Source organism: Juglans microcarpa x Juglans regia, chromosome 4D, assembly GCF_004785595.1.
Source record: "Juglans microcarpa x Juglans regia isolate MS1-56 chromosome 4D, Jm3101_v1.0, whole genome shotgun sequence".
NCBI classification, from domain to species: Eukaryota; Viridiplantae; Streptophyta; class Magnoliopsida; order Fagales; family Juglandaceae; genus Juglans; species Juglans microcarpa x Juglans regia.
Genome location: NC_054600.1, coordinates 34405912 through 34416151, shown reverse-complemented (window position 1 = coordinate 34416151; position 10240 = coordinate 34405912). Strand labels below are relative to the sequence as shown.

Genomic DNA, 10240 nt, shown 5'->3' with positions numbered 1-10240 from the left:
TCTCTATAATAAATCTTATTTATTTATTTTTTTAAGAAAGGAATAACTCTTAGAAAAGAAAAATAAAAAATCCCTGGTGGAAACTATGACACGTGACAGGTACCGGGTTCATCCACGAACCTCTGCCTTTCTACCCAAGCAAGCTTTATAGACGAGTCTTGCCGATAAAGTACACGTTTATCCACTTTTTTTTCCTCTCTTTATGTACTCCTCGACAAAACTTTTCCGGCTCGTTTCTTTCATGTGAAACTTAACCTGTCTTTCCCGGCGCAACTTAGCCTTTATCGAAAGGAAACTTGTGGTCCTGTACTATCGTGAGCCTTACCGTCTCTTTTCCCTCCAATCCAATCCCTTCCTCTTCTTGCAAGCCCTCCCTATTCCTTTCACTACTCACATCACAATCTCTTCGTCTCTCTGTGAAAACTTGTGATTTCTGTTTGGGTGAGATTGGTGATGAATGGGATGGAAAGAGGAAGTGAGGGATCAGAGGAATATTAACTCATATCAGCAAGGAGCACGGATGTGCACCCCCGAGGTTGGCCATGGTCTTCTCTGCCGCTCTACGCCCCATTCTTCCCGCCACCTCTTCTCACCTTTGCTCCAAGGTAACCCCCGCCCCCCTCTGTGTGTGTGTGTATTTCCTGGTTTCATGATATTTTGTTATTTGGTTTCCGATTTTAAAGAAAGGAAATGAATAACTGGGGAGAAGGAATAAAAAGAGATGATATAAACAAATAATGACAAAATATACTTCGAGTTCCCTGGGTTCCTAAGATTAAAATATTTTTTTACAAAATTAGCCAGCGTTTGGGCAAAGCTTTGGCAGATTGTAATTGTAGTGAACAGTAAACTTAATGCTCGTGTGCTCTTCACAGAAATTGAAATATCAATGGATCTAATGAGCTCTTCCTACTTAAAAATTGATTGAGTGGTAGTGAATGTGAAATTTGGGGTTGATATGTTTCTACTTATCTTTGAGACAAAAGAAAAGAGGGTTTATTGGGTTTTCCAGATATAAGGGTAAAGCAAATTTCTATGGTGTATTTTTTTTTTCCTGCAGTTATGCTACTCGAGGCTCAACAAGAGGCAGGATAAACTAGCTTTTTGGACGACAAAAAGAAGAGGCCATTGCTTGAAGGTCGTTAGAGCAGTCTTAAATAAGAGGAAGATTAGCATTAATGACAATGGGCCAACTGAGTCTGCAAAGATTCTTCTTAAGAGATTGTTTGAGCAGACGCAGAAACTGGAAGAACAGATGACCCAAGATTCTTACACCCCTGAAGATGTTCAGCCGCTGCTTAACCTTGAGGTACTGGAGTCTGATCTTCAGGCTGTATTGTCAGCCTTGAAGCAAAAGGAAGAAGATCTACAGGATGCTGAAAGCATAGTCTTGTTCGAGCACAGTCAATTAAACTGTGCAAAGGAGGAGTTGGAGCGGCGGGATGAAGAAATTGCTGCTGCTCGCTGTAAGCATGAACAATTAGAAGAGGAGATGAAGAGATCTACTCGTAATTTAGCTTCTCAAGCCAGGCAGATAGAAGATCTAAAGCTTCAACTCAAGAAGAGAGACGAGGAGGTTGCCACTGCCCAGTCTTCCCTATCTTTAAAAGAAGAGGAAATGGAAAAATTGAGAGTTGAATTGGTGAAGAAGATTGAAGAAGCTTCGAAGACTGATTCTGAACTTAAATCTAAAATCCAGCTCTTAAATGAAGCCAATGAAGTCATACAGAAACAAGAATATGAGCTTCAGGGACTCCGGGAAGCTATCAGGGAGAAAGAAGAAGAACTAGAAGTTTCCTCGACCCTAAAGAAACTTGAAGATGAGAAGCTAAAAGCTGCAGAGGCCAATTTGGAGAAGAGGACAATGGAGTGGTTATTAGCCCAGGAAGAACTGAATAAATTGGCAGAAAAAGCATCCAAACATGCAAGGGAAACAGATGAAACTCTTGAGGATTTCAGAAGAGTAAAAAAACTTCTTGGTGACGTGAGGTCCGAGTTGGTTTCTTCTCAGAAATCTCTGGCATCCTCTCGGCAGAAAATGGAAGAGCAAGAGGTCCAGTTGGAAAAGCAACTAACAGAACTTGAGGAACGGAAGAAAAATGTTATGTCTTATATGTTGAGTTTGAAAGATGCCCAAATTGAAGTAGAGAGTGAGAGAGCAAAGCTTAGAGTTGCACAAGCTCGAAAGAAGGAGCTTGAACGGGACCTATCCATGGAGAAGGAGCTGATGGAAGAGTTGCAGGAGGAGTTGAATAAAGAGAGAGCTTCTCTGCAGCAGGCAATCCAGGACATGTCATTGCTCCAGGAAGAGCTAGACCGAAAAAACACAGAATTTGAAAGGATGAATAATATTCTCCAGGTGAAAGAGTCAGAGTCGGTGGAGGCTAAGCTTGAAATCCAGCACTTGAGATCTGAGCAGGCTGCACTTCAGCTTATCTTGGAGGAGAAGGACATGGAACTCTTAAATGCAAGGAAGAAGTTGGAGGGATTAAACCAGGAAATTGGAGAGCTAAAGAAGCTTATGAACAGCAGAGAGGACCAGCTTATTTTAGCCACAACTATGCTGAAGGAGAAGGATGAACATGTTCAGTTGATGCAAGATGAGTTAAATGATGTCAAGCTGAAGTTCTCTGAAGCTAATACTGCGGTGCAACAGATTGTAGAGCTAACGAATAAATTGGCCATGTCCATTAAGGATGAAAACTATACTGCAGTGAGTGCATTTGATGACATGGGCCACGAGTTCCTCCAGCAGCTATTAGAGAAACCTACAGACGATTTTAGTTTGCAGAAAAGACAAGTTGAGACTGAGCTCAAGTTGACCAGAGAGAGCTTAAGAATGAAAGAAATTGAAGTGCTAGCTGTACAGAGGGCCCTAACACTCAAAGACGAGGAACTCAGAACTGTTATTGGGAGATTAGATGCAAGGGAGAAAGAACTACACAAGTTGAAGGAAGAACTGAATGAAGATGCTAATGATCTGGGGAAGCTTTATGCTTTGGCACAAGAGAGAATTGGTGATGGAAGTATTGGGGACTTGGCACTTGAGAAGCTTCAACTTGAGGCAGCTCAATTGGAAGTTGAGGCTGCAACTTGTGCTCTCAGCAAACTTATAGATATGGGTCGGCAGCTTTTAAATAATGCTAGCGTACGCCTTGATGCTGACAGTGATGCAAGTGTCTTTCCACAAGATGACTCCGATACGGGGATAGATGTGGTTGGGCACAGTGAATGTCTGACTGAGGTTAAAAATGAAGTTGAAAGGCTTTCAGCTTTGACAGAGCAGCTTGTGCAAGAGGCTGGAATTGCGTAATAGTAAACTGACTATGAAGCTAGCGAGCAGATTTTGCATACACATTGTTGACATTGTCTAACAGCACCAATTCATATGGATCCGCTCCTTTATTGTGACATTGCTGACGAAATATGTTCATATGTGAAAAGTTAGATTTTTTTTTGTTTTGTGGTAAAAAAGTTTTTACTTGCGAGTATTTATATTATAATTTCATTTTTTTTGAGTTAATTTGATGATGAATCTGGAATTGAAGCGGTCATTATTTGCATAATCTCTCTCTTGATCTTCCAGCAGCCTCTCTCTCTCGGAGGCAGGCCCAATGGTGCACAGGCTTCTACCTCGCACAACATGCCTGTAGATTTTATAACGTCAATATGCCTCGATTTTATACGAAGTAAACCATCGAAAACCTACTAAAATCTAAGCATCGACGTAAACCTGGGGTTTTATAACATCAATATGCCTCATTTTTCCCGACAATCTGAATGGGATTTTCCATTCGTTGCAGGAATCGGAAATAAATAGTGCGGATGCTGAATAAGGAAATTTAAGTAATGTAGGAAACGATCGATGTACTGAAAGGGTTTCTTCTGAGACCCACATCATCACCCCTAATCATGTGCAGGGCCACAACCCCACATCACAATTGCTAGAGGGAATACCTAGGTGACCGTGATTCATGAGGGATTTTCTTCTACATCGCTCGGCCAAGAACCCGTACAAGTCTAACGTCATTGGAAGTACCCCAACAAAGAATCAACGAGTCTAAATACCTGCAAATTGCCATTATATTCATAACCTATCCGAGTTTTAGGACTTGGTTTTCCAGAATCTAAAACAGAGCACGTTCATGTGCTAAACCAGCCAACATTACTAATAATCACAGCAAATTAGTTGACTAGCATAAGTGAATCTAATAATCACAGCAAATTAGTTGACTAGCATAAGTGGATCTTTACAAATTATGGACAGCCAGACATGTCTGTGCTGAAGCTATACATAATAAACATTTGGCAGAAACATTAGTTCCTATTGTACCGTAGCTGGAAATCAGTCAAATACCCTGACTGGCTAACAGACTAGCGATGCTAACCTGCATGAACTTTAGCCAACTTTAACTCTGGGCATATAAGCTAAGCAGGGCTAACACCTTCTCTGAAAAGCATATTTGCCACTTTTGGAGGGATCCACAAAGAATTGCTAGCATTTTGGCCATCCATGTATTGACTGTCGGTTTGTATTGAACCGGCCTCGTGCTTCTTCACTTTTGATCTCCCCATTTTCTTTCCAACAAAGATTCCTAGCTTCATGGCTGTAAATAAGCCTAATGTAATCAGAAGTGGTCTCACTGCCCAGTGAAAATCCTCCAGGTGTTGATACTTCCTCACCATCCCTGGACACTTTTTAAATGTAACCATTTCTACTTCAGCTGGATCAGCCAAGAAGGTGGTCCATTCATCTCCAAAAGTCAAAATCCCTGGAAACTTAACTATGAGACACCCGTTTGCTAGGATCCGCCAAATCCTTCCCGTTGCCCAAGTCCCACTCCTTTTACGAGGCCATTCAAATCGAGGGCTCAGAATATTGGTTTTCAGTCTAACAAACTGGCCCACATGGTAGGATTCTGCCATCTGGAATTCGGAAGGGCTTCCCTTCCAAAGAGTTTCCATCCCTATAAATCCAACAGCCACACTACCATCGCGATTTATAGAATGAATGATACCTACTGGTGAGTGCTTCTTGTCTTCTTCCTTCAAGCATACCCAATCACCAGCTGCCAAGCCAAATGTTACCCTCTCCAGTGTTGTTATGGGAACTCTTAATGGGTCATGGACGCCGTGGACCCTCACCAAAACAAAACCATCTCTATCTGTGTCACGTTCCAAACCCAATACCGTCCCTTCTAGGACATCCATGTTTTCTGGTTTACGTGAGTTTGGTGCATTTCTGGAACGCACCATGTCGCCCACTTGCAGATGATCCTTGGCAAGGAACCACTCTGTGTAACCGGTATTACTTGGTTTTTTCTTGATTGGCATGCTCCCAAGACCCATCCAGCCTCCATCATTGTCGATGGCATTCTTCAAGCTGCAAGTTTTGTGATCATCAATAACACAAAAAAAAAAAAAAAAAACAAGTTGTAAACGGCAGATCTTTCATTTGTCCCACTCAGATTTACTACCATCTGAAAGATATCTCAAGGGGAAAAAAAGAGAAGCCAAAATATTACTGTACAAAAAGAAGAATAGTTCCCTGGTGCAGTTTTTGAGCATAGCAATTCTTATCTTTTCATAATTTTTTTTTCCCTTCTTCTTCTTCAAGTGTTTGCTTTGCTTCTCAATCCTCCATTTGGCAGATTGATTAGTCTTAGACACTGGTAGGCCAACTTGAACACAGCAAGATACAGTGAGCTTGAACCGTTCTTGGGGACAGCTGCTTAGAAAAAAGTTTTGAATTCAAAATATCTATAAAGAATTGCCAACAGCCTGATGGCACACAGCCCATGCACTTCTCTAGATGGAGAGCATGGGTTCGAATCCCCCTCCCCCATTGTATCAATATATATATATAAAGAATTGACAAACAAATATAAGCCACATAGAAGCAACAATATGACAAAGACTATTTGGCACTCATACGAGATTGAGCCCAATGATCTAACCATCCCCTCCAATAGGGGAGGATATGCTATTAAAAGATTATTGACTTAACAGTGCTGATTTTCACTGAAGAAAATACATTCTTAGTCCTTGACAATTTTGAATTCATTAACTGATCTAAAAAGTCCAGGCTGGAGGCTTACAATTTTGAATGCAGTACCCTTATGTAGTCTAAAATATGAATGATCATTTCATCTACATATGACCTCTACTTTATTCATAAACTTGTACAGCCAATCAAAAATATCACAGAGCCACAGACTGGGTATAAGCTGTCCTTGAATTAGTGCAAGTCACACATCCCAACCAATGAACAAGACTAAACGCAGCATGGCAGCAGTTTCTGGCAGCTAAGTCCAAAGGCAACCTAATATATGAGAAGACATTTGTCTGTAAACGTGAATGAAACATACAGATTTAGAACGGAGAGTTACCTTCTAAACACATGCAGTATGTGGGTCATCAAGGGTCGATTCCTCAAGTCATACTCAAAGCAACCGATAAGAACATTGTCCAGTAGAGGAGGAAGGCCACCAGGAATATATGGTGTTTCTTGCTTTCTGACAACTGAATGATAAATTTCATCCACCGATCTCTCACGCCAAGGCCGAACACCAGTAATCATCTCAACAATGCAACAACCAAATCCCCATGAATCAGTCTCCAAGGATATTGGACCTCTTACTTCTGGTTGCCATTGTTCTGGAGCCATATAGTTCGGTGATCCAAGCCTGCGAGCCATACCTGAGCTTGGCAATGGAATACCAAGCAGTAGATACGGAATACCAACATCTCCTAGGAAAGCTTGGTTATTTTCATTAAGGAGCACATTAGAAGGTTTAAGGTTAAGCACCAAGATCTCTTTTGAGTGCAGTTCCAGAATTCCCTCAGCCAAATCAATACCGTACCTGTAACCAGCAGCATACACTCAGAACTGAACATCAATTCTTCGCTATTTTACTCATTAAGTAGAAATACAATAAAAGCATATTTCCTGTCCAATCCGGACCCAACCCACCTTAAAACATCAGGCAATGAAAGCTTCTCCCCTTGAAGGCGAGCCATTTTGTCACCAACTGATCCCTCATAGAACTTCATAACGATGCATATCTGTAATATAACAAATTTAAAAAAAAAAAAGCGAGAAAAGAATATCACTCTTTACCAACCTTGAAAAGTCAGACAATATAATCTCCCTATAGTGCATCAAATCCAAATACAAGTACGAAACTCAACCTTTCCACTCATAACTGAAACCCCATGTAGCCAACAAACACCTCCTATCCCTTGACATTTGAAAAGCAAATCCTCTAACTTATCCAGCACAGCCCTTGTGTGATCCTCTTTGATTGAATGTAAAACTTTGACAGCCACTTCATGAAACTCGTCATAGTCTTCGGTTGACTGATGATGAGTTGCTAACCAAACATCCCCGAAAGGGCCCCTCCCTATTCTGTGTCGAAGTTTCAATTTCGCAGGTTCAATCCATGAGCTTTTCCGGCTTGATGAGGTCACCACGGTTGTTCTAGGGTGGTCGGGATCATCTTCAAGAAGCTCGAAGTCAAAAGAAGCGTCCGGTTGTGTGGGAACAATTTGTTTAGCCATTTCCTTAATCTGATATAAAGCAAGATGAATTTGATTGTCTAACAAAGTCTTAGTTTTTACTAGCAAATCCAATCAGTAATTACAAGACAAATATCAAAACGAATTATACGATGGGAAAGGATTTTTCATATTAAGAAAGCTAAACGCCCTCGTCTAAACTGAGCTCAGCACTGTTTGCATGCTGAGAAACAGGAGGAAAAGTCCAGAATCTTCAAGCTAACTTTCTAAAAAAAAAAGCATACGCTTTTGAGGAGTTCATTGACGAAAAAACTTAAAGCCAATCTATCCCCTCGTAATCATTATCCATAGAGATGAAAGCAAAACCAAGCACAAGTTCAGAAAAAAACAACAACAAGAACAATAACAAATCGGTTCTCTAAGAAACCAAAACAAACCTTCGAAGGTAAAAAAAGAAAAAAAAAAAAAAAAAGAACTTACAGAAGGCGAAGTGTCGACGAATTAGAAATAAAATAAACAGGGAGAGATAGAGAGGAGAGTTGCAGAAGGCAGAAATACTTTCAATTCGAGGGTTGAAATCCGAAAGAGGAAGTGGAGAAGGTATGGGAGAGATATTTAGAAAGTTTGGTGAAGGAAAACGCAGAGAGGGGGATGCACGTACATCCACTCCAACTGCATTGAAGATTGAAGACCCTTTGCCTATGGGCCGGTGTCTCCTCAGGTGGGGCCCTCCAGAATGTTCAATCTTGATCCAGTGGGCCATTTGGGTCGAATGACCATTCAGCCCTGTACTGAATTGTTTTTAATTTAATTTAAAGCGGTGCTACTCCCACCGCTAAAAACTCTCGTTAGGATTTCCGCTATTAATTTTGGAATGAATTTTTTTTTTTGTATTTTTTTATATGTATTTTTTTAACACATTTAAATATATTTTAAAAAATAAAAAAATTCATAATATTATTAAAAAATAGTTACTTAATTATTAAGTAAAAATAATAATAAAATAAAAATAAAAATAAAAAACTCCCAACAATAAAAACTAAAAGTAAGAATAATATTTTCCTTTAATTCATCCATTAAAAATTGATGGACAATAATAACAACTATTGAATTTGTTGGTAGGGCAGTGCCTAGAGCCGCACCGAGAACGGCGATAAGGTTATTTTATTTTATTTTTTATGTATTTTTTTAATCTTTTTAAACATTTAAAAAAAATCACAATCTCATTTAAAAATATTTACTTAATTATTAAATAAAAATAAAAATAAATAAAAACATGAGTCGGTAAGAATGGTCGGGAGAATATATAAGTCTTGCATAGATTCTCAATATAAAAAAAAAAAAAAAAAAAAAAAATCCCATAATCTTTTTACAAAATGCGTACCCGAGAATTATACACCACCTAAGACTTGTACCATTAACAAGTTCATAAAAAATTCTAATTAAAAGACGAACTATTTTTTTAGCTGAGCTCTTTAGTCAATGATCCTGGGTTGAGATTGGTGGGCGGGCATCTAATCTAATATTTAGGAACGTGTAGTAGGATAACCGGAAGTCAAACCCTCTACAAATTGCATTCTCCTAATGTTGTTAGAAGAACATAACCCCAGAGAAAACAATAGTAATATTAAAATTATAAAAAAAAATTATAATAATATTTTATTTAATTTTTAATTTTGATTTTTAGAATCATCTCATCTCACTATCCAAATGAGACCTAATATTCGAGAATAACATAATCTAGAGAAAAATTTCCAAATCTGATTGAAAATATCTCTCAAAAATGAAAAAAAAAAAAATTCTGATTTCCGCATAATTAATTTTCTATAAATAGTAATATTTACTAAAACGCAATAATGTAGCGGAGTAGGAAGGGGCCACCATCAGCACTGTAGAAACTATGGCCAGTGGCCACCGTCATTTTCTAACCCGCTAGCCTGTAACTCATCCTTTTCCTTATTTATTTTTTAGGAATATTGTATATTATATTAGCCACTATTTATTCTACACCATAAACTTAACGTGAATTTTTTTTTTTTCCTTCTTAAAACGCACGTTTTGAAGAATCAGCAGGCCATTTCGAATTTGATTATTCGTTCCTTTCTCCCTTTCTTCTCATGGTGTGGCAACTGTAAGCAGGTAAAAACAGAAAAAGGCTCAAACTGAAAGGGACCCTTCTTCTTGACAACAACCACCCAAAAATAAAAAGAAAAAAGAAAAAAAAGAAGTAGACGTTAGTCTAGCCTAATCTATGTTTTTAAATTCTATTTTTTAATTATATTAAGACTTGCATTGGCATAAAACAAGAACTCATTTAGTTACCGTAAGAAATATGGTTTGAGCATCAACCCCACCCTATGGGCCTATAGTACCATCAAAGGCCTTGTAGGATAAGTTAATTGTAACTTGACATCCAAGATACCTAAGAGACAATAATAGTGCATCTTTTAGTGGATATTTACCTGTAAGTCCTATATCAAATCAAATGATATTATTATAATATTAAGTGGCTAACGATGCATGACTTTTGAAATGTCCCCCTTTTTCTTTTATTTTTTCCGTTTGTTAATGAGCAGATTGACATGCCGTGAACCATTTTGTAAGCTGCGCGAGGATGACACAAATTATAATACATAGGGTAAAAAGAACACAATAATATGCTGGCAATCATGTTAGAACAAAATAAGATGATTCTAAACACTCGTATCTATTTTAAACCGCT

At 38.7% G+C, this 10240-nt stretch overlaps 2 protein-coding genes across 2 annotated transcripts; one reads left to right on the top strand and one right to left on the bottom strand.

Moving 5' to 3' along the window:
• Nucleotides 1-312: 312 nt before the first annotated feature.
• LOC121259489 (myosin-11) lies at nt 313-3554 on the top strand. Its single transcript, XM_041161094.1, has 2 exons — nt 313-605; nt 1061-3554. The coding sequence occupies exons 1-2, from the start codon at nt 543-545 to the stop codon at nt 3311-3313; spliced, it is 2316 nt and encodes a 771-aa protein (XP_041017028.1). The 5' UTR covers nt 313-542; the 3' UTR covers nt 3314-3554.
• Nucleotides 3555-4208: 654 nt separating this feature from the next.
• On the bottom strand, nt 4209-8193 carry LOC121259490 (E3 ubiquitin-protein ligase KEG-like). The gene is made up of 5 exons (XM_041161095.1): nt 7999-8193; nt 7192-7569; nt 6974-7065; nt 6390-6863; nt 4209-5383 (listed from the first exon to the last, which is right to left on the bottom strand). Exons 2-5 carry the CDS (start codon nt 7558-7560, stop codon nt 4429-4431), a joined length of 1890 nt encoding a protein of 629 aa, XP_041017029.1. The 5' UTR covers nt 7561-7569; nt 7999-8193; the 3' UTR covers nt 4209-4428.
• Nucleotides 8194-10240: the final 2047 nt, after the last annotated feature.

Excerpts from the sequence above, each read along its gene's own strand:
- LOC121259489 (XM_041161094.1), top strand. The coding sequence starts at position 543 with ATGGTCTTCTCTGCCGCTCTACGCCCCATTCTTCCCGCCACCTCTTCT. Across the intron at positions 606-1,060 it reads CTTCTCACCTTTGCTCCAAG|TTATGCTACTCGAGGCTCAA; the intron begins GTAACCCCCGCC and ends TTTTTCCTGCAG.
- LOC121259490 (XM_041161095.1), bottom strand. The coding sequence starts at position 7,560 with ATGGCTAAACAAATTGTTCCCACACAACCGGACGCTTCTTTTGACTTC. Across the intron at positions 6,864-6,973 it reads TCATTGCCTGATGTTTTAAG|GTACGGTATTGATTTGGCTG; the intron begins GTGGGTTGGGTC and ends TGCTGGTTACAG. Across the intron at positions 5,384-6,389 it reads ATACTGCATGTGTTTAGAAG|CTTGAAGAATGCCATCGACA; the intron begins GTAACTCTCCGT and ends CAAAACTTGCAG.